This window comes from Sinocyclocheilus rhinocerous, unplaced genomic scaffold (genome assembly GCF_001515625.1).
Source record: "Sinocyclocheilus rhinocerous isolate Xijiao unplaced genomic scaffold, SAMN03320098_v1.1 scaffold2725, whole genome shotgun sequence".
NCBI classification, from domain to species: Eukaryota; Metazoa; Chordata; class Actinopteri; order Cypriniformes; family Cyprinidae; genus Sinocyclocheilus; species Sinocyclocheilus rhinocerous.
The window spans coordinates 103,848-125,447 of NW_015635048.1; the positions used below are offsets into that span (position 1 = coordinate 103,848).

Here is a 21,600-nt window from a genome sequence, read left to right on the forward strand (position 1 = left end):
GTAAAGATCCTTGCACACTGAGTTCACAGAAATTGGTGGTCTTCTTTTTAATATGTCGTTCTAGTATCGCTAGCAAAACATCAAACTGAGCCACTGACATCCTGAAGTAAACTTTGAATCACCCGTGATAATCCCGCTGCTCCTAGGGGGAACTTACCTTCCTCTCTATATCTCAGGATTGGATGGACCCAATATTACTTTTCTTTTTCTCTTTTTAAGAAGCAAGAAGATAACAAAATCATGCTCACTGCTTGAAGACTCCATTTAGTACTGATTTGCGATTTTTTCGCAACGGATTAATTAATACACATCGGACTCAGTGTGCAAGGTTTACATTTAGTCATTTTGCAGACGCTTTTATCCAAAGCGACTTACAATTGGGGAATACATAAAGCGATTCTTCTTAAAGAGGCAAACAGACACAGGAAGTGCTCGTCATACCAAGTTTCAGGCATTGTTCAAATAAGTACAAGCTAGAAAGGGAAGGAATAAAGAGAAAGACAAAGTTTTTTTTATTTTTTTATTTAAGATGAAGTCAAGTAGCGTTGAAAGAGCTGAGTTTTCAGCTGTCGTTTGAAAATTGTCAGGGATTCAGCATTCCTGACTGCGTCACTGTGCGTGACGCATTTTTAGAATAACATATACGAAAAAATGCATACGAAAATTTCGGACTCAGTTTGCAATGACCTTAACTTTTTATGTTTCTTTAACTGCATTTTATTTTGATAATGAACAGGCGGCAATGTCAAATTAGCAAAATTTGTTGTATGTGCGTGTGAGGCACCGACGCGATCACTGCATTGTTTTCACTACTGTTACGGGTAATTTATGGTCATACCAACGCTGGTTGGTCATACAGACAGAAGAAAAACATCATTCAAAACTGTAAAGCTTTTGCAAAATAAAGAAAACGGCTTTCTGCCATCTCGTTTTTTTTTTCCGAGAACTTCGAAACGCATTACAATTATCCGAAGCTCAGCACAATTTTTTTTTCTTTTGTTTTGTTAATCTGTTAATGATTTAAGTGAAATATATTTTGTGTATAGGCCTATATTCCTTTTTATGTAGCCTATATAGTTTTATTCTGTTTTCTCCGTTCACAGAAACGCTGCAGGTGCTTGATGTGACCTTGTGTGAATCCGTGTTCTACACTGGTTTCAAACAAAAAGCTGCATATTAGGCCATGCATTTTCACTTAAATGTAGGCCTAATGCTTGGCGGTTCGTGACATATCCTCGGATAAACTCTAACGCCGGGGCATTGCCATGTGACTTACCTATGATGAATTTACAGCTGAGCATGGGCATTTCACTCGTTGGATGCGTCAGCGTCACGTTTGCATAGGCCGTACTATGCTGTCTGACAAACTATATTTTATACAGATTTTATTTTGTTTTGGCAAATATTTAATTATTTTGCCCAGAGAAAAACGTTGGATTATGCAACAGGCATTCAACTCGTTGTCTCCATGCAGTTAATTAATAAACCATCGGTATCGGCCCTTTTCATGCTATTTCCGATATGTTGATGGCTTTAAAATATAATCCAAAATTGGCCGATACATCGGTGCATCCCTAATATACATATATAATATGATGCTCTTAAATTTGACTTTTAATTTTTTGTGATCTAATAAATTCCTAATATATAAAATTTAAGTTCTGCTTTACATTTTTATCTAACTGAATATTCAGTTGGACTTGAAAATATCACATTATGAAACTAAACACATTACGGAAATTATCACATTGCAGAAGTAAAATGGTTGTGGTTGCCATTTCAGGTTGACTTCAAGGTCACCAGTGTCAAATTATGGTTATATTCAGCTCAGCTATTAAAGGGATAGTTCACCCAAAAATGAAAATTCTGTCATCCTCATGTCTCAACAGAATGATTTTTTCGTTATTTTTGTTTTCTTTGCGTACAAAAAGTAATCTTGTAGCTTCATAAAATTTAAGGTTGAACCCCTGATGTCACATGGATTATTTTACCAATCTCTTCGCTACGTTTCTGGACCTTGATCGTGGTAATTACATTGCTGTCTATGGGAGGGTCAGAGAGCTCTCAGAATTCATCAAAAATATCTTAATTTGTGTTCCGAAGATGAACAAACGTCTTACGGGTTTGGAACGACATGAGTAATTAATGACAGGATTTTCATTTTTGGGTGAACTATCCTTTTAAGAAGTGTTATCTACGCTGATTAATGGATGCTTCATTTATGCATGATGTGTCACATCTCTTTGGTTATGTCACTAAATTGGTTAATGAATATCTGTGTCAGAGTGGACTGACCCCTCTTCACTTGGCGGCTCAAGAGGACAAAGTCAATGTTTCAGAAGTGCTGGTTAATCATGGTGCCACAATCGACCCAGAGACTAAGGTAATGACCTCACACACACAAATTGGGTTTCCATATTTTATGGGGACAGTCCATGGGCATAATGGTTTTCATACAGTACAGACTGTATTTTCTATCCCCTTGCCCTCACCCTACCCCTAAACCTACCCCTCCCACAAAACTTCCTGCATTTTTTAGATTTAAAAAAATATATAATTTTGTATGATTTATTGGCTTGTTTCCTAATGGGGACCAAAAAATAAATAAATCATAATTTACTGGTGTGACTATACTTGTGGGGACATAGGGAATACCAGGACACACACACACACACATTACAGTGTAAAAGTTTGGTGTCAGTATTTTTTTCCTATTCAGCAAGGAAACATTACATTTATCAAAAGTTAGAGTTAAGACATTTATAATATTACAAAAAATTCCTGATTCGAATAAATGCAGTTCTTTTGAATTCTAATTCAATTCAAGTTTATTTTAACTTGAAAATCAGCATATTAGAATGATTTTTGAAGGATCATGTGACACTGAAGATTGGAGTAATGGCTGTAAATTCAGAAATCAATTACATTTTTAAATACATTTAAATAGAAAATAGTTACTTGAAATTGTAATACTATTTCACAGAAATTTACTGTTTTTACTGTGATTTTGATCAAATAAATACACAGACAAACAGACAGACAGTTAGAAAAATGGAAAGACAGACAGACAGATGGGTAGATAGATAGATGTGTGACACACATCTCCGCATGCTATGTCTGGCCATTCCCTCATTGGTCAGTCATGCATTAACATCGAGCGGCCCCGGCTCAAGGTCGTTCAGCACAGCTCTCAGATGGTGAGAGAGTGAGTCAGACAACAGCACACAGATCAATACTCTACAGCACAATGACCCACACAAAACACTCCCTCACTGAGCAAAGGGAATGAGGCAGAGGAATGACAAAGAACAAGTGCATTAATACTCATGTGTGGCATTTAGCAAGAAATTAATTCTAGTGGTGAATTAACACTTACACTTCTGCTAAGCCCCACCCTCTTAGTTACTGTTGTACAGAAAAGTAAAGCTTTACAAAAAATCCCATAAGAATGATCTGGAGACTTTGAACTTGAACTTTTATATTCATATTATATTATAAAAAGAACTATCCAAAAGTAATGACTAAATCTCTAAAATCTCCAAATCTCTAAAAATGACTATGGGTTATCAAGTTTAAATGTGAAAAATCCAATTAATACAGTGTGATTGTGTTATTAGATATGTTAAGTCATTCTTTGAATATTTCATGGTCTTTTTATGTGTGCATAATTCACGTGCTTGACTGGAAAAAGAAGTCTAGGAGTAATGTGTGTCTCTGTGTTCTGGTTCAGATGGCATATACGCCCCTGCATGTGGCCTGTCACTATGGCAATATAAAGATGGTGCACTTCCTCCTGAAGAACCAGGCTAAAGTCAATGCCAAAACTAAGGTAATGCTCACAGAAAGCAGTTTGCAGTATACTTGAAGCTTAGGAACTGCATTTCTTTAACCGTCTCTGGTTACAGAACAGTCTTTACTGATTGCTGGTGGTCCAAAATACAGATTTAAACTCTGTTTGTCTCTCATGTTCAGAATGGATACACACCTCTTCATCAGGCAGCTCAGCAGGGTCACACACACATCATTAACCTTCTGCTGCAGCACGGAGCCTCTCCTAATGAGCTGACAGTGGTGAGTGTATCACAACAGCACAAGCTCTTCCAAACAAGATGCTCAAGTCATGTTAAGAAGAAGTCTGCTGCTACTTTTCTGAGCATTCAGACTTTTTTTAGGCTTACATCAAAAAAGCAGGCAGGAATTTTCCGGGTATTTTTCCATTTCGATTTCGTCTTGCACAGGCATGCATTCCTCACTTTTTTACTGAAGCAAATATAAAAATGTAGGTAATTCATTTTTATCTTCAGTTTGAACATGTGAACATGTCCCTGTGATTTGTCACCACTGCATTGATTTAGCCTTTTTTTCCTTTCAGAATTTTATGTATATTATATTATATTATATTATATTATATAAAATTGTGTATGTAATAAATTGCATAATAATTACTTAATATTCTAAAACATTTATTTATTTTTTCATTCATTCTTTCATTCATTTCATTAATATTGCTCTTTTTCCCTTAACCTACAGAATGGAAACACTGCCTTGGCTATTGCCAGGCGCCTGGGTTACATCTCTGTGGTTGACACGCTCAAAGTCGTGACAGAGGAGACGCACACTACTGTGGTGAGGGACTTTGTGTCATAACACTTTCTATTCCACAGAATACCGTACACCAGGTGTTATTGTGCTTTAATATAGTGGTCCTCAGACAGTGGATCGCAACACAAAAGTTGGTAGCAGGTCTGTTCTGATAGAGTCACAGATAGCAGGAAAAAAACAATGCTATATGCTAATAATATAAGACATGCTTTATATTTGATGCAAAGCGAAATGAAGCCACATCAACTAATCACTTATTTCGTTTTTTTTTTTTTTTTTTTTTTGCTGTTTTTGCAGACAGTGACGGAGAAACATAAATTGAATGTTCCAGAAACAATGAATGAGTTTTTGGACATGTCAGATGATGAAGGTAAACAAGCTTTCATATGTCTCTGGTCTATTTTTGTCTTAATTTAAGTTTATTTTGGTTCATTTACATATTATTTCTAACATTTTTCATTTAAATGACACAGTTCGTAGAGCCAATGTGCCTGAAATGCTCAGTGAGGACTATATTTCAGATGTTGACGAAGGTATCTCTTATTTTGTGTGGTTTGTTCTTATAGCACCTGCTTGTTTCTTTCTTTCTTCACGTTTTCCAACTAACCAGATCTTCTTATTCGGTCTTTTTTTCTGTTATAGATTCTTTTCACAACATGGCTATCTCTTGCTGGCTTTGTATTAGTTGCTAGGCTACTCTTTATGAAAATGAAATTCTTCAATATGCAAATCTCTGTTGGCTTGCATATATTAAATCGGGGGTTTGCTATTCTATTAACAACTGTATGTGTAATTACAATTTCACACATACTCTCTTTGTAAATCCAGCCTCTATGTGAAGGATAGTTTTGTTCAGAAGTCTTGGCTGTTAGATATTCCGACAGACGTTTCTTTGGCTCAGTTTGTTTCTGTTTTGCAGTCAGAACCCACAGAGCTTCAGTGTAAGCTAGAAGGATTGAATAGAAGTTTTCCAGTCAGTGCCATGAATGACAATTTTGTGTATCTGTTTATTTCGTACTGTAACATGATGGTTATGAATGCATTTAATACTTGATAAGGGTGCTAGGGTGTTGCTATGTGGTTGCTAGGGCATTGCTATGCCATTTCTTACTTGCCCAAATCAAAAGAATCCACCTTCTAGTCTCTGTGATATTTTGGTCACATTACGTTGTTTATAGCTGTGCGTAACATGTTGTCTGAAACCTTCAACAGTTCTGACATGTGGTGAATATAGTTTATGCTTATGTGTAACAAGAATACAGCCCTCATTAAACCAGTGTGTGTGTGTGTGTGTGTGTGTGTGTGTTGTAGAGACTGGAACATGGGGTTTAATTACGGTAAACTGATATTCCTGCATACTCCCGAGGCATAACTGACATAACTCACATGGCTTCTTATTTACAGTACATATTACAGCCCTGTGCCCTGAATACACATGGTCACATGAATATAACCTCAACATTCTGTCATTTATTTCCTGAATGAAAGTGTCTCCTTTACATTATCTTTTAGCTTGATGACTAAAAAAACTGATGAATCAATTCTGCTCACAACGCCAGTTGGTAACTGAATGCAAACGTCTGTTTGGCAAAAAACCTTTTGCCATTGCTGACACTGCTCGCTTTTTCCATCTGATTCTCTGGCTCTCTCTCTGGCAGTGTGAAAGAGCTCAGCTCTGTTTATCCGGGCGTGAGGTGCAGTACTAATAACTCAGATCCCAGGCAAACAGCACCAGTATCTTACATTTAAAGTCCATGTTTACGTTTTCTTTAGCACATGCTTTTATCTATCAATAGAAAGTCAAAATTGAACATATTTATTTTGTTAATACACATTTTCTTGATCTTATTGTGCACAAGTTATTGCAGCGTCTATTATAAATATTTTTTTCCATGCACAATTTTTCTGTAATCTTGAGTCAAGGTGTTTGAGAAGCTTTAGCATTCTTTTCACTCTAATATGCCACACTGAAAAAAGTGATTCATTGAATTTACTACATTTTTTTAAAGGGGTCCTATTATGCTCTTTTTCAAAGTCTTGATTTTGTTTTGGGGGTGTACTAGAACAGGCTCTCATACTAGGTTGTTCGAAAAACATTATTTTTCACATATTTTACGTTATTACAACACCTCTCTCCCCAGTCTGGCATAAAATCAAATCAATTTGAGCGCGATTTAAACCCGGATGATAGTAACCACTCTAAGTTCGTCTGCCTTGGGAAAGCTAGCGTATCACAAATCCCGGAAAATATGCGTTGTAGTCCAAACGAGTCGTTTCAAGACATGAATATTTAGATCACATCTCAAAAGAAGAAAGACAACGATATCTGAACAAACTGCACGTTTTGGGCACTTGCCATCCATATACAGCACCTACTATTACTATTTCAATCACTTTTCTGTGGGAAAATGCTTAACATGAAATTGTGCCTTGTGTTCTTACTGTATTCTGGGTTCACCTAATTTTTTGAGTCTTTTTCTCTGATTCAAAAAAATCTGAATACCCTGGTCATGCTCGTTGGTTTTTGCATGCAACCTGCAAGGGTATTAAAATAACACTATAAAATAAGATAAAATGGGTTAAAACTAGATCAGATGAGTTGCTGATCTGCATTTTTCTGCAAATCTCTAAAATTTGTATTCTACGGTAACATGTTAAATTTGCAATGAAACAAAAGTATTGACAGATCTTCCATATTTTGACGTACATCAAAGTGTAATGGATTATAAAGACAAAAATTGTAGGGTGGGAACTTGAATGAATGAGTCATTTGTATCATTGAGTCATATATATAACTTGTTTCTATTTATCGGTTGTTGATTGGATTTTGAGATGTGGGCATGGCACTCAAAAGTGGAGGGAAGATGAACATGAGCTTAAGTCTTGCATATGTAACCAGAGCGAAGTCAGTAGTTTTCACTGGAATGTCCAGTTGTGACGACTTATACATTCTGAGGTAAAATAAATAAATAAATAAATATAAGAATGTAACATATGCACAAATTAATTTTTACAATAATCTCTATAATATGCATTTCGAAAATAATGATTTTTCATTTCATGCCAACTTTAAAAGTGCAGGGATTATTAACAGGTGTCGCAATGTGTTCAGTGATTCAGGATTGTGAGTTCCTAGAGTTTGTACTCTGGCAGCTCAAGCACGCTGTTCCTGGGGGGCCGCGGTCAGGTGGCAGGCGGTCTTTTTCCGTTGGTCTCCCTCCTTTTTTACTATTTGTTCTGCTGCCTGTAGAAGGGCTCTTTTGTTGTCCTTCTGTTGAACAGGGTCTGATTACACAGAGCACCTCAGCACCAGCACAAATTACCATAGAAATACGCCCCCTTCCACTTCTATTGTGTCCCACCCCAGCTGGAGGCTCCTGGGGCATGAGGAATGCCGAGATCCGATCACCACACTCGCTCTGAAACTGCCTCAAGTGTTACCTCGCTCCCGCGATGACCTCACACAGATCCGACTCGCGCCGGCCCCTCGCCGTTTGAACGTCCTGTCAGGCCGCGGCAGAGGGGTGTGTGTGTGTGTGTGTGTGTGTGCACAGACAGAGGCAACTGGATCGTTTCAGACACTGTGGACAGGGCCGTAATGGACATGTGGAAGTAATCGTGCCGTTTGGAGTTTACCGGATTGAGGAAGTGAGGCTTCTGGGAGTAAAAGAGGACCTGTAAATATTTTTAAAGCTGGTGTGAAGATGAAGGATGGATTTGGCTGTTCAGTGTAAGAGATCTTGTTTATCACGAATGGCTGTTACTGATTCGATCACGCTGTCCAAAAACACACTACACAATAGTTTTGGAAGTGGTAGGAAAGCCGAAGTGTGAGAAAGAGGATATCTGTGTCTGTGTGTTTAAGTTTACTTACAAAACTGTGACCAGAAGTTTGCTTTAACCTTTTTGGGACATCCTTAATTAAAGTAAATGTTCTTTTTAAGGCTGTAAAATTTCTAATGATCTTGTGTGCTGTGTTCACTCACCACTTGTTAGAAAAGTTTTGCTGACCTGTTAACTTGTGGTAGGGTTCAGGGTGCTAGTGGAATTGCTTTATTGTGTAAGAGGCAGAACAGATTTGGGTTTCTTTTTAGGACATTTCACAATTTAATCAGATCAGTGTGTGTGTTTGCTTGAAAGAGAGTGAAAGTTGCAGTTCATTGGGGCTGATTTTGGGGGGAGGTGGTTGCCTGGGTGAATAGCAGTGGGGGGGGGGGTCGATGGTGAAATGCTGTGTTCCCCAATCTCTCTCCTAACCTGCATTCACAGCATAGTTGAATGTGGCCCAATTATGGTTTTTATGTAAACATTATCTGACGGAGCTGTTTTGTGAATGACAGTGTGAACAGAAAACTAATTATGTTGATTCTGGGCCACTTCCAAAGGTGGAAATAAATCTGATTCAACACTGATCATACATTCTGGCTAGAGCTTGTTCTAAATCTTTAACCTTAAATGTTTATGAAGTTATGAATTTAATTCAGCCCAAACAGACATTCGACATTCAAAAGAACAAACAGACATTCAGACTTTTTTTGGTTTGTGTATAATTTAAGCTATGAAGTACAAAAAATTGGTAACATGTAAATTAACTAGTCAAAAATATTTTTTAAAATGATTATTTATATATTTAACTGAAATATTATTTAACTGAACCAAGCTACAGTATATACATCGATTTATACATACAAATACATTTTAATGGGTGAGATTTTTTTTTTTACAACTTTTTACAATGTAATTTTACTGTTATATTGTTTATACTTTTATACTCCTGGTTTGTGTATAATTTAAGCTATGAAGTACAAAAAATTGGTAACATGTAAATTAACTGGTCAAAAATATATTTTTTAATTATTATTTATATTATTTAACTGAACCAAGCTACAGTATATACATCGATTTATACATACAAATACATTTTAATGGGTGAGATTTTTATTTTATTTTTTTTACAACTTTTTACAATGTAATTTTACTGTTATATTGTTTATACTTTTATACTCCTGGTTTGTGTATAATTTAAGCTATGAAGTACAAAAAATTGGTAACATGTAAATTAACTTGTCAAAAATATTTTTTTAAATGATTATTTATATTATTTAACTGAAATATTATTTAACTGAACCAAGCTACAGTATATACATCGATTTATACATACAAATATATTTTAATGGGTGAGATTTTTTTTTTTTACAATTTTTTACATTGTATTTTTATTGTTTTGCTATGAAGTACAAAAAATTGGTAACATGTAAATGAACTGGTCAAAAATATTATTTAAAATTATTATTTATATTATTTAACTGAAATATTATTTAACTGAACCAAGCTACAGTATATACATCGATTTATACATACAAATACATTTTAATGGGTGAGATTTTTTTTTTTACAACTTTTTACAATGTAATTTTACTGTTATATTGTTTATACTTTTATACTCCTGGTTTGTGTATAATTTAAGCTATGAAGTACAAAAATTGGTAACATGTAAATTAACTGGTCAAAAATATATTTTTTAATTATTATTTATATTATTTAACTGAACCAAGCTACAGTATATACATCGATTTATACATACAAATAAATTTTAATGGGTGGGATTTTTTTTTTTTTACAACTTTTTACAATGTAATTTTACTGTTATATTGTTTATACGTTTTTACTCTTTTTTTCTTTCTTTTTTAACTAAATGTTTTTTTAAAGAAATTTAGGATTAAATTGACATTTTTGCTATATTAGGTATATACTGTAAATGTTTTTTTTATGAAGTTGTAAAAAAAACTATATTATTGGTGTAGGGTTTTGCAAGAGTGTTCTATTTTACAATATTAGTTTTTCTACTACAAAATGTCACTTTTAATTAAATGTGTTACTTGCCCTTTCTTTGTAATTGTTTGTGAAATTTTTGTCAGTGTACAAAATGGGATGACATGATCTATTTGCATGCTGAATTATGATTGGTCATATTTCTTGCAGTTATTTGTATATTGTATTGAAATGGTCTTTTTGTATAATAGTATTATAGATGCCTTTAGATTAAATAATTTATTAGTTTTATTATGTATTATACAGAAACATATAAATATTTTTCTTTAATATATGTTTAATATAAATCTTGTAATCTTATGTAAAATATGTTTATATTAATGTAAGTATGTTTATTTATATTTTACTGTATTTATTAGAAATGATTAATATATATTCATAGATTATAAGTATTAGTATTAGCATGTAGGTCATGTGAAAATTCTCCTCAAAATTCATAAAATCATAATTGGGGGCTTTTTCTTGCAGCGCGACCGTAGCCTTCCTCTTCCTCTCTCTGCATTCTAGTCTTCCTCTTTCTGCTTCTGCGACCCACTTCACTGCTGCTCTGCTGTAGTGTCCATTAACTGCAGCTTCTGAGGATGGATGGCCTGTTTGAATCCATCTTGTCAGGGATGCATATTAAAAACAGATATATTGTCACCACGAGCGAGCTGCAACATATGGTCTTGATGTTCTCTAAGTGCCTTGCTTGACTTATAATAATATAATCGAAACAAAAATTGCATGAATCTGCAGCTATGAAAGAGTTCGGGAAGTGTGCCAGTGACTGTTGCGGGATTGTGGGATTGGTGTGGGGCATTTTGGTCCAGCCATTCATTCTTAACGCCAACATGAAATCAAAATGTACCCCATTTACTTCGTCTCACTCCCCATGATTCATTGGTGCACATTTTTCCAAAGAAAAATGGAAAACATGACGGAAGTTAAATGGGTTTTGAATGTCATTCATGTTGACTTTATAGGGTCAGTGTCTCTCTGAATAGTGTAGTAATTCTTTCTTTTGCTGACAGGTGAGGATGCGATGACAGGAGACACGGACAAGTACCTGGGACCGCAAGACCTGCGAGAGCTCGGAGACGACTCTCTCCCTCAGGAAGGATATGTGGGATTCAGCGTCGGAGCCCGAACGGCCAGGTAACATACCCTCACCACATGCAGACAGTGACGTCTAAACAGTGAAAATTACACTTCATCTATTACTGTTTTCAGCATGATATACTCCATGTAGAGCTGTAGGTGCTACAGCACTCAAATAATATTCAGGCCTAAAGTTATGATTTATGTATTTGAATTGCATATAATTTTTCCATCCATTAGAATTATATTGTTTTTAACAAATATTAACTTAATGTGATGCTCATTTGTCAGTCATACATGAATAAAACAGGTAGGATTTAATTAATAATAATAATAAAATGAATTTGTTTTAAATACACAATAACCAGGTTTATATTTTTAGCATGAATAAATCAATTTATTTAAATCTCATCCATTTTAACTAATTAAATATTTCATGTTAGCCATATTTTAATCATGTTCATGCTTTTTTACTGAATACATGTAATTGTTTTAACAATTAAAACCCAAATCAATTTATTTTGAAAATTCGATTACTTAAAATCAAATAAATGCAAATAGTTAATAATAAACTGATTGTTTTATTTATTTGTTTATTTATTTATTGTGAGTGCAGATTGACAAATATGCATCACACAGTTTATTATTTCATTTCTTGTAATCGAAATTATGGAAATTTGATATGCAATTTAAATACATAAATTTAGGTCTAAATATTTTTAATTGTAAAAGGTTTTAGGTTCAAACCCCACAAGTTCTGAGTCATGAAGTTTTGACAATTGAGTCATACTCTTAACATCAGTACATCTATAGGAATCATGCTGTACGTAAGTATCAGTACTACTAATATAGTTTAGGATTAATAAACATATATTAGGTATTTTGACGACAGCATTTCACAATATCTGGACTGTTGGACCAGGTTAACAGACCACATAAGATAAGAGAAGATGTTAGACCATTTAAAGGGACAGTTCACCCAAATTGTGCTTGTCCTCATGTTGTTCCTGACCCATGTGACTGTTTTTTCCCCCTGTAAAACAAAATTAGATGTCTTGAAGAATATTCGCTCACAATAACTATCATCTAAAAGATCTGGTTTCTGAATGGAGAGTATTCATGGCCGCAGCAGCCAGCTGTTAGTTCCTGATTCCTGTCTTATCTGGAGGCTGTACACTCTTTATTTACATTGTGTGTTGGCCGCCTGCTGTCATCTTTTGATTCAGTACCATGTGCTGTTGAGTGAGAAGGCCGTAGCTAACCTACATGTAACTCGCTTCAGGGGATTTTCCCTCCAACAAACAGAAGTTTGACCGCATTCAATAATCGAAAGGGTTGAGTGAGATTTCACAGTACTGTACACGCAAGCCACAAAACAGGAAATTACAATCATGTTCAATAACAGCATTTGTCACTGAGAGGACACTTTTTATCTAATGACTTGACATTATGGTGTAAAAGCGGATTTTATGTTTTGAAAGTAAATTATGTCTCAGTGAAAACAAGAATCATGTGATAGAAATGCTTGGATTTGGATGTCATATGTTGCCACGTGACTCTTTTTTTGCTTTATTCTTTAAAGAGGTCATACCATGTTTTAGGCATTCATCATATTGTTTTTTGACTGATATTTTTCATTTATTATTATGTTTTATTATTTATGATTATTTATTATATATTATGTTTTTATTTATTATTCATTTATTAGCATAGTCCAGTATTGGATAATTATTGCCCAATATTAAATGCCTATATTTAATGAATCATGGCCATTGACTAATCAAAATGTTAAATTTTTTTATTTTTTATTCAATTTCTGATATCTTTTTATTAATTTTTTTCATTTAGAAAATTATTTATTGTGGTTTTTAGTGTTTTTATATTCTAATTTTTAGATAAAGTATTATTAATTAAAGTAAAGTAGTATAAGTAGCTAGAAGATAATTAGATAATTATCAGCCTATCACTATTGGCTATATATATATATATATTGTATAAATGCTTTATGAAATAAATTGGCCGTTCTTTGTGTCTGTTCCTTTAAAGGGGTCATATGATGCTTTTTTAAAGATCATTATTTTGTGTATTTGGTCTAACAGAATATGTTGACATGCTTTAATGTTCAAAAAACACATTATTTTTCAAATACTGTACATTATTGTAGGTCCTCTATGCCCCGCCTCTCTCAAACGCATCATATGACCCCTTTAAGAAATGCTCTCTTCGGGTGTGAAATGAGATACAGCACATTGCATTTACTCATCTCATGGGAGTCATGGGATTCTGACACAGGACCTGGAGTTTTGCAAGGAATAACAAATGTAGAAGCACCATAAACATAACTGTATGATCATAAAGGCACAAGTGTTAGGCAAGTGATGTTCAGTTGTCATACAGAGAATCGCTTGAGATATATACCTACTTCATGATAACTTAGTGATAACTTCTTTCGTGTTTAGGGCATCCTGTCTGTGTTCTTTTCTTTACATATGCCAAATATCACGTCATAATGGATTAAAGAGTAAAAAGAGTAAATCCTCAGTTAATTAGTGTGTGTAAGAATACAGCACAGTGCAGCCCCAGACATGAGAGTCGGACTCATTCAGCCACTGCATTTCTGATTTGTTGCCTTCAATTTCCTCTGTTCTTCCTCTTCCATTCCAAACAATCACCATAGTCCTAAAGTCAGGTAAGAGGGCATGATGCTTCCGACCCTTCCCATCCTATACCCCGAGTCATTCTGAAACCATGGAACATTGTTGTGTACCGTGCTTTGTACATTGTTTTTCATTTGATGAAGTATACACATTCTTGCTGTCTGTGGACTATGGTTTCATTTCGATTTTAGGTTTGGTGTGTGAACCTGATTTGTCGAGTTTCTCTTTTTCTTTTCAGGTTTGATTGTCGTAAACATTTGAGTTTTTGTCCCCTTGAGTCCAGTTACTGTACAAAAATAGTTTCTTAATGTAGCTTCCAGGGATGCATGAAGAGCCTCATCAGCTGAATCAAATTTCATCCATTTAAATCTGCAAACTCACAAACTCAAAGTTGTGAACTGAGAACCCGCGTCATATTGATTTCTGATTGGGCACAGCCTTTGGAAAGAGCACTCGCATGTTAGCTCAGTCTGCATTAATGCACCTGGCCTTACTGCAAATAGAAATGAAGTCAAGATACAATAAACAACTTCCAGATCTGTTTTAGCTTCAGTACAGTTATATATAATTGTCCATTTGCTAGCTCCATTCCATTATTTACTGTTACTCTCAAACAGCTTTAGAGAATGTCCCATATGAATGGTAGGTTTTCGTTAACAGAGTGATTTTTTTGTTTTGTTAAATGTGCTCAAAGAGCAGTAAAAAATTTACTGTATATTATTCTTATGTAATATTCTTATATGCTGGAATGAATGAATTTCAATGATGCACAGCATTATAATCTTTCAGTTTATCACTATTGGCTGATTTTGGATACACTCTAAAAAATGCTGGGTTGTTTCAACCCAACTTTGGGTCAAATATGGGTTGAAACAACCCAGCATTTTTAGAGTGTATATTTCAATGGCGTTGCATATTATTTACTTGTGCTCATTTCCCTTTATTTTTACATTTAGATTACTTTTACAATTATCTAAAGTTGATCTTTAAAAACGCTAATAATTTAATTATTTTAATTTAATGAATTAATAACACTTTTAGGAAATCTATATCTTTATCGTACTTTATAATGCTGATGCCTAAATTAAAATTTAAAAGTAAGTGCTTTATTTTAATCTATACAAAATCATAAAATTGTTAGATAATCAGCCAACATTATAGACTCATTATTAATATGATCAACTTATTGTATTGGATAGAATTTTTCAAATCTGTGCATTTCTACCACAGTGACTAATCAATGCATAAATGAAATCATGTTAGGTTATAAGTATTTAATTTGAAGCAAATATAGATTTAGGTTATACGTATTTAATCTGAAGTAAATATAGATGTTCTTACTGATGTTCTGCATGTATTTAAAGATTTGGAACGGAAAGAAGTACCATGTTTATTCTCTCCAACTATTATAAGTCCTTTGGCAATAAAGTGTTTTCATATTTTTGGTTAATTTCTATAAATCTCCATTTTATCAAAACACACAGATCCTCCTTATATATTTACTTTATAAAAGCACAAAAGTCTAATAATGTGTTACTAACAATGGGGTTTAACAAAGTACCAATTGCATAGTTTTGAAAAACAGTCTGGCACACATTTGTGTCTCATTCATTCAGTCATTACAAATAATTCATCTAAGCATCTATTCTCTTCTTTTCTCTCAATGTCTAACCAATCACACCACTACAAATGTACAGGGTTTGATCCCTGTTTTGGCTATTGTGCATCAATTTCCCTGGAAGTTGCATGCATTAATGAGTGTTTTTGTTTTGTGTGTGTGTGTGTTTTGTGTGTATTTCACTGTCACTCCCCCGCACTGTATGGTATTAATGTAAATGCCAACAGTCTGCGCTCCTTCAGTTCGGATAGGTCCAACACACTCAACCGGAGCTCCTTCACCCGTGACAGCATGATGATTGAAGAGATCCTGGCGCCGAGCAAGGACACGGTACGCCCTCTTTTTCCTTGAGTTTTCAGATTCTGTGTTGCCTTTGTGCTGTCTTTTGAGGTGTTTTGAGTTTTATATCATGTGGAAGTTCATAATTTGTGAATTTGAGCAATTAAAACCACCCAGACCATAATGTTCTCTGCACCAATTCAACTCAGCATACCTGACTCTAAACTATATTCTCATTTCCTCAAGGAATACAAGTCCTCACTAACAAAAAAAGAGTGTTAGTGCCATGGTATTTTTTGAAGTACCATGTATATACCATGAAATGTGAATATGATAATTGTTCAGTATCAATGTATATAACAAATCACCATGGTGTGGTGTATTAGTGTTAGTGCTAGATTAGTGTTAATTTCTTTGGTTAAGCTATTTTTTCTTCTTTTTTAAAGTTTCAATTTCAAATCTATAGACAGAAAGATTGATTTGAGACTTAAGTCCCATTTATGAACTATTTCCCTTGTGAAAAGAAGTACGCTTTATCATACCTAATAAAAAGAGTACTTAATATAGTTCAAAACTCTAGTAAAAAAAATATTTTAAAGAATATATGTACTGTAACTGAATGTAATATTTATGGACACTTAATTGCACTTAATTTACAAGTAAATAAAAATACTATTATAGTTGCATATTATATTATATTATAATTTAACAGTTGAACTGTGCTTTTTGAGACTAGTAGAACTTAAACACATCTTTATATGTAATATCATAATTACTTGTATTGTCTTTGGAATATGGTTAAAATATATAGCTGAATGAACTGACAAGCATTGTAATACCTAAACTGTAATTGTGACATTTCTATTGAAACTTGTATGTCATGTATTGAAATATATTTGTTACTACACATTTGTAATAATGCAGTTGCAATTTAGTACATTTAATAAATAATAAAATGGAATATTAAAAAAGACACTACAGTTTAAATGATAATAGTGAGAAAAGTGTACTTTAAGTGCACTTAAGTGGCCTTTTATTTGAATAATGTTTTATTATCTGCATTTACAGATTTTTAACACAGCGGTAACACAGATGTTTGATAAGAGCCAATCACAATTCAGTATGCAAATAGGACAGTGGCATAATCAATATCAATATCTGTATATTTTGAGTGATGAAAAGTCAAATAATGTAAGTCAATGGGAGATTTCTGTGAAGTTTACTAAACCAAAAGTACAAAGCACACCAAAGGCCAGAAATATACTTAACTATGCAGTAGGCACGTAAAGTTGAGTACTGAGTATGCAAATAAAGAATTGATTGGCCAAAAAATCCAGAAATGGTTTTATTACGGCACTATTCACACAGTAAAATATATGATGAGAGTAAAAAGTTCCACTTTATTTTTAAGGATCTTGAAGTCATTTTGTCTATCACTGTTGATCATTGCATTTGGAGTGATTCAGAATCTGTATCTTCTCTTCAAACGCTTCAGGGGGTCTGTAGAGAAATGCCCACCCTTGTTGACTCTCATTATAAGGTATTAAATGCATTGAGGAATTCTGCATTGTTTCTTAATCCACAACCCAATGCAGGCAAACATAAGCTTTGCTCCACAAGATGCATTTACTGTTGTTTTATGTCCTGCTTTTCAGTCTAGATTCTTTCCTCTCTCTATCTGTTGAATTTTTATAGCTTAGCTTTTCACATTGTTTTGGCTGTTTTGGTCTTGCATCAGGGGGTTTCTTCCATTATCTTCAACCACCTAGAAATACTTCTCCTGCATGTTGTTTTGTTGATTGTGATTGTCATCATCAACCACAAGACGAGGTGATAATTGTGTGGTTGAGCTGTTAATAGCAGAGTGCAGAGTCTCAGTCTCATATGAGAGGACTGTGAAAGCACTGGCCGTTTACCGTGGTTCACCACAGAACCGCAGTGAATGGAAATATGAGTAGTATGTTCAGTTCTGAACAAGCTTGTTTTGTGTTTCAGCACCTGACTTTAGCAAAAGATTACAACGCAGACTCAATGAGACGCTATAGCTGGACGCCAGACACTCTGGACAACGTGAACCTGGTCTCCAGCCCCGTCCATTCAGGGTAAAGCCAACATCACCACTACTATTCTTATACTTCAAACTTTTTCAAAAAGTTCACCTTGGCAAGCTGTTTTGAGCTTGTGAAACGGACTTCGTTTTTTGGCCTGATTTTGTTCAAAAAGGCATCACACCAGTTCGTTCTTTGATTTTGCTTTAAAATTCAGTGCAAATTATATCTCATTTGTGACACTGTAGAAGTGTGCTATTACTCTGATTTTTGGTAGATGAAAACCGAAAAAATCCTACATACATACATTACATGACGGATCCATTTCTAGGGACCAGAATACCACAGGGAATTGGGGGTAGGGTGGGGTATTGTTTGAATTTTAGTGATTCCGATTCCAATCATGCTTATTTCCGATCCTTAGTTTTAGATATCAAGTCAAACATTTAGATATCAAACATATTTATTCCGTGCCTTCTGTGGGACAGACAGCAGCTGGAGTATTAGGCTGCTATCACTTTAAGACCTAAAGCACAGTTCTAATTTACTGTTACACATGCCTTTTCTTTCTCAACTGTTTACATCACTTCAGACAAAAACGACTGTGTTTACGAGGATATGTGACCCTGGACCACAAAACCAGTCTTAAAGGGTTAGTTCACCCAAAAATGAAAATTAGCCCATAAATTACTCACCCTCAAGTCAAGCGAAGGGGAGAGATCAAAACAAAACAACAGTCACTAATTAGAAGTACAAAACGAGGATTTGTAAAGAAGAATGTCAGAGGATTTCGATATAAGCCAAGAGGAGACTAGTAAGAAAACTTTGCTTCCTTTGATCCTGTTAACAAACGTAGGTTTTCACGAGACTCACTGGCGCATGCGTAACGCTGACCTCATACGTCATCCGCCCGGAACTGCTTCCAGTGTACAACAGTGAGCGCAAGCTAGATTAAAATGATTATTACGTTTTAAATATGGATATTTTTCTTACAAAAACGCATCGATTCGCTACAGAAGGCCTTTGTTCACCAAGTAAAGATCATGTTCCATGAAGATATTTAGTAAATTTCCTACCATAAATATATCACAACTTAATTTTTGATTAGTAATATGCTTTGCTAAGAACTTCATTTGGACAACTTTAAAGGCGATTTTCTCAGTATTTAGATTTTTTTTGCACCCTCAGATTCCAGATATTCAAATAGTTGTATCTCAGCCAAATATTGTCCTATCCTAACAAACCATACATCAATGGAAAGCTTATTTATTCAGCTTTCAGATGTTGTATAAATCTCAATTTCGAGAAATTGACCCTTATGACTGGTTTTGTGGTCCAGGGTCACATATTTTGATATAATTTTGTGGGCATTTGTGAAGTCAAGTGCAAGAAGATGCGAAAGAGAACTCAATTCAGTATTTGCACGCTGTATGAAAGGCGGCTTTTTGTGAATGTGCTTTGGACATTTGCACATCACACGAGTGCCGAATTGAGTTCTTTTCTTGCATTTCAGTGTTTTAAAATCACATTAAAATGTGTTAGTGCTAATATTAAAGTTTTTCCATATTCCCTATTTCCACTTGTTTCTTTGCAGCGTTTCTCCCTCACCCCTTCAGTATGACAACAGGTGACGGTTGATCATGTGATCACAGTTTATCCTCCCTGTGTTTGTGTTGTTGCTGTTCTCAACTCAACTTCTAGGGAAACGCAGCCCAGGCCAATATATCAGTATAGATCACTATTTGATAACATCTTCACAAGCCATAAGAACTACTGTACACATGTATATCATTGTCATTTATTGCTTTTTATTCTACAGTATATACTATAATGTTCAAATGTGTAAGTTTTAGCAATACAAATACAAATAAAAGATTTACAATGTAACACGTTAACAGTTTATTTGAATTCTGATCCTTTACTGTAAACTAATTGTAACTGTCTTGGTTAATACAATGGCTAAATATCCGACCAACATTGTGTACCTCACTAACTTCTCACCAGGTGCATGGAATGATTCCAGATCACTTCTTCTTCTCTGATTTTCTCTCTGAAATTTGTTTGTGAGTGTGTTTTTGTCACAGCATGGGACAATTCATCTCTGAGAGCCTGTAAGATGCTGAATCTCTCTTTATCTTCTCTTATTGGATCATTTTCCTTCCACAGGTTTTTGGTGAGCTTCATGGTGGACGCCCGCGGCGGTTCCATGCGAGGGAGTCGCCACAATGGCATGCGCATCATCATCCCACCCCGCAAGTGCACCGCGCCAACACGTATCACGTGCCGTCTGGTCAAGAGACACAAGCTGGCATCCCTGCCGCCCATGGTGGAGGGAGAGGGGCTGGCGAGCCGGCTGGTGGAGGTGGGCCCAGCGGGGGCTCAGTTTCTGGGGTAGGTTTCACCTTCATGACTGTTTCACTCCAGCTTTTTCTTATCATTTCCATGGAAACCATCTGTGTTTGGTAGTGTGTGTTGGTGAAGTGTTTCAGCAGTGACACAGAGCGGCTTTGCCCATCACTGTTACCATGCCAGTGCCCTGTTACGTGACACTGACTCAGCAATATACATGTAAAGCACCTTGACTTTACCCTCTCCTTAACTCTATTTCCTACAATGGGATCCTGCAGGTCATCAAAGTTCCCTAGTAAATATCTTGAGGACTGCTGAAAGAGCTCCACCATTTTAGTAATAAGTGTTTTAAAATGACACATATTGGCTCTGTTCTAGAACTTGGTGAGCTGGCTACATAGACAACATTTTAAGGCCAGGCACCACAGGTGAATTGGGTAATCATTTTTATTTTTAAATAGCTATCATCATACTTTCCCCTGTTGGTTAACCACAGTGCACTATGGATAGTTCAACCAAAATTTTTATATTTTGTCATTTACTCATGCTCAAGTTCTTCCAAAACTGTATGAGTTTCTTTCTTCTGCTGAACACAAAAGAAGATAATCAAACAGTAATTTACTATGGAATTCAGTGGCTGCCATCAACTGGTTTTCTTTTGTGCTCAGCTGAAGAAACAAACTCATACAGGTTTGGAACAGTTTGAGGGTAAATACATTTTTTTTAAGAAATTTTAATTTGGGGGTGAAATATACCTTTAAGACAATTGTTTTGAATTATGCTTTCTGATTTTATATTTTTTTTAATAAGCAAAAGATTCATTATCTAATTATGTAGGCATTAATTTGCATACATTTCCAGAACAGAAATCTGAACATTGGATAATGTATTCTGGATAATGTAATTTTGTTGACATATTAAAGAATTTTTACAGACAGGATTTTGGATATCTTTTTTTTTTTCACTCTTATAAATCAGAAAATACTTTCAATAGCCAGAAAAAAAATCACCATATTTTTAGAAATAAAATGTTATATAAATAAGACAAAAGATATATGAAACCCTCCTTATAAACCTTCAGAATATAGTTAGGAATAAAACTAAAGTTTGTGAGTGCCACTGAATTGGAGATTTC

At 34.8% G+C, this 21,600-nt stretch overlaps 1 protein-coding gene across 1 annotated transcript in view; it reads left to right on the forward strand.

The window, feature by feature from the left end:
* Positions 1-21,600, forward strand: part of LOC107746453 (ankyrin-3-like) — a 125,251-nt gene that overhangs the window by 74,642 nt on the left and 29,009 nt on the right. The window contains exons 19-28 of the mRNA XM_016560672.1: positions 2,285-2,383; positions 3,731-3,829; positions 3,973-4,071; positions 4,531-4,626; positions 4,900-4,972; positions 5,076-5,135; positions 11,448-11,571; positions 16,017-16,119; positions 18,064-18,170; positions 20,283-20,507. Coding sequence (XP_016416158.1) covers positions 2,285-2,383; positions 3,731-3,829; positions 3,973-4,071; positions 4,531-4,626; positions 4,900-4,972; positions 5,076-5,135; positions 11,448-11,571; positions 16,017-16,119; positions 18,064-18,170; positions 20,283-20,507 — 1,085 coding nt within the window. The remainder of the gene's footprint in view (positions 1-2,284; positions 2,384-3,730; positions 3,830-3,972; positions 4,072-4,530; positions 4,627-4,899; positions 4,973-5,075; positions 5,136-11,447; positions 11,572-16,016; positions 16,120-18,063; positions 18,171-20,282; positions 20,508-21,600) is intronic.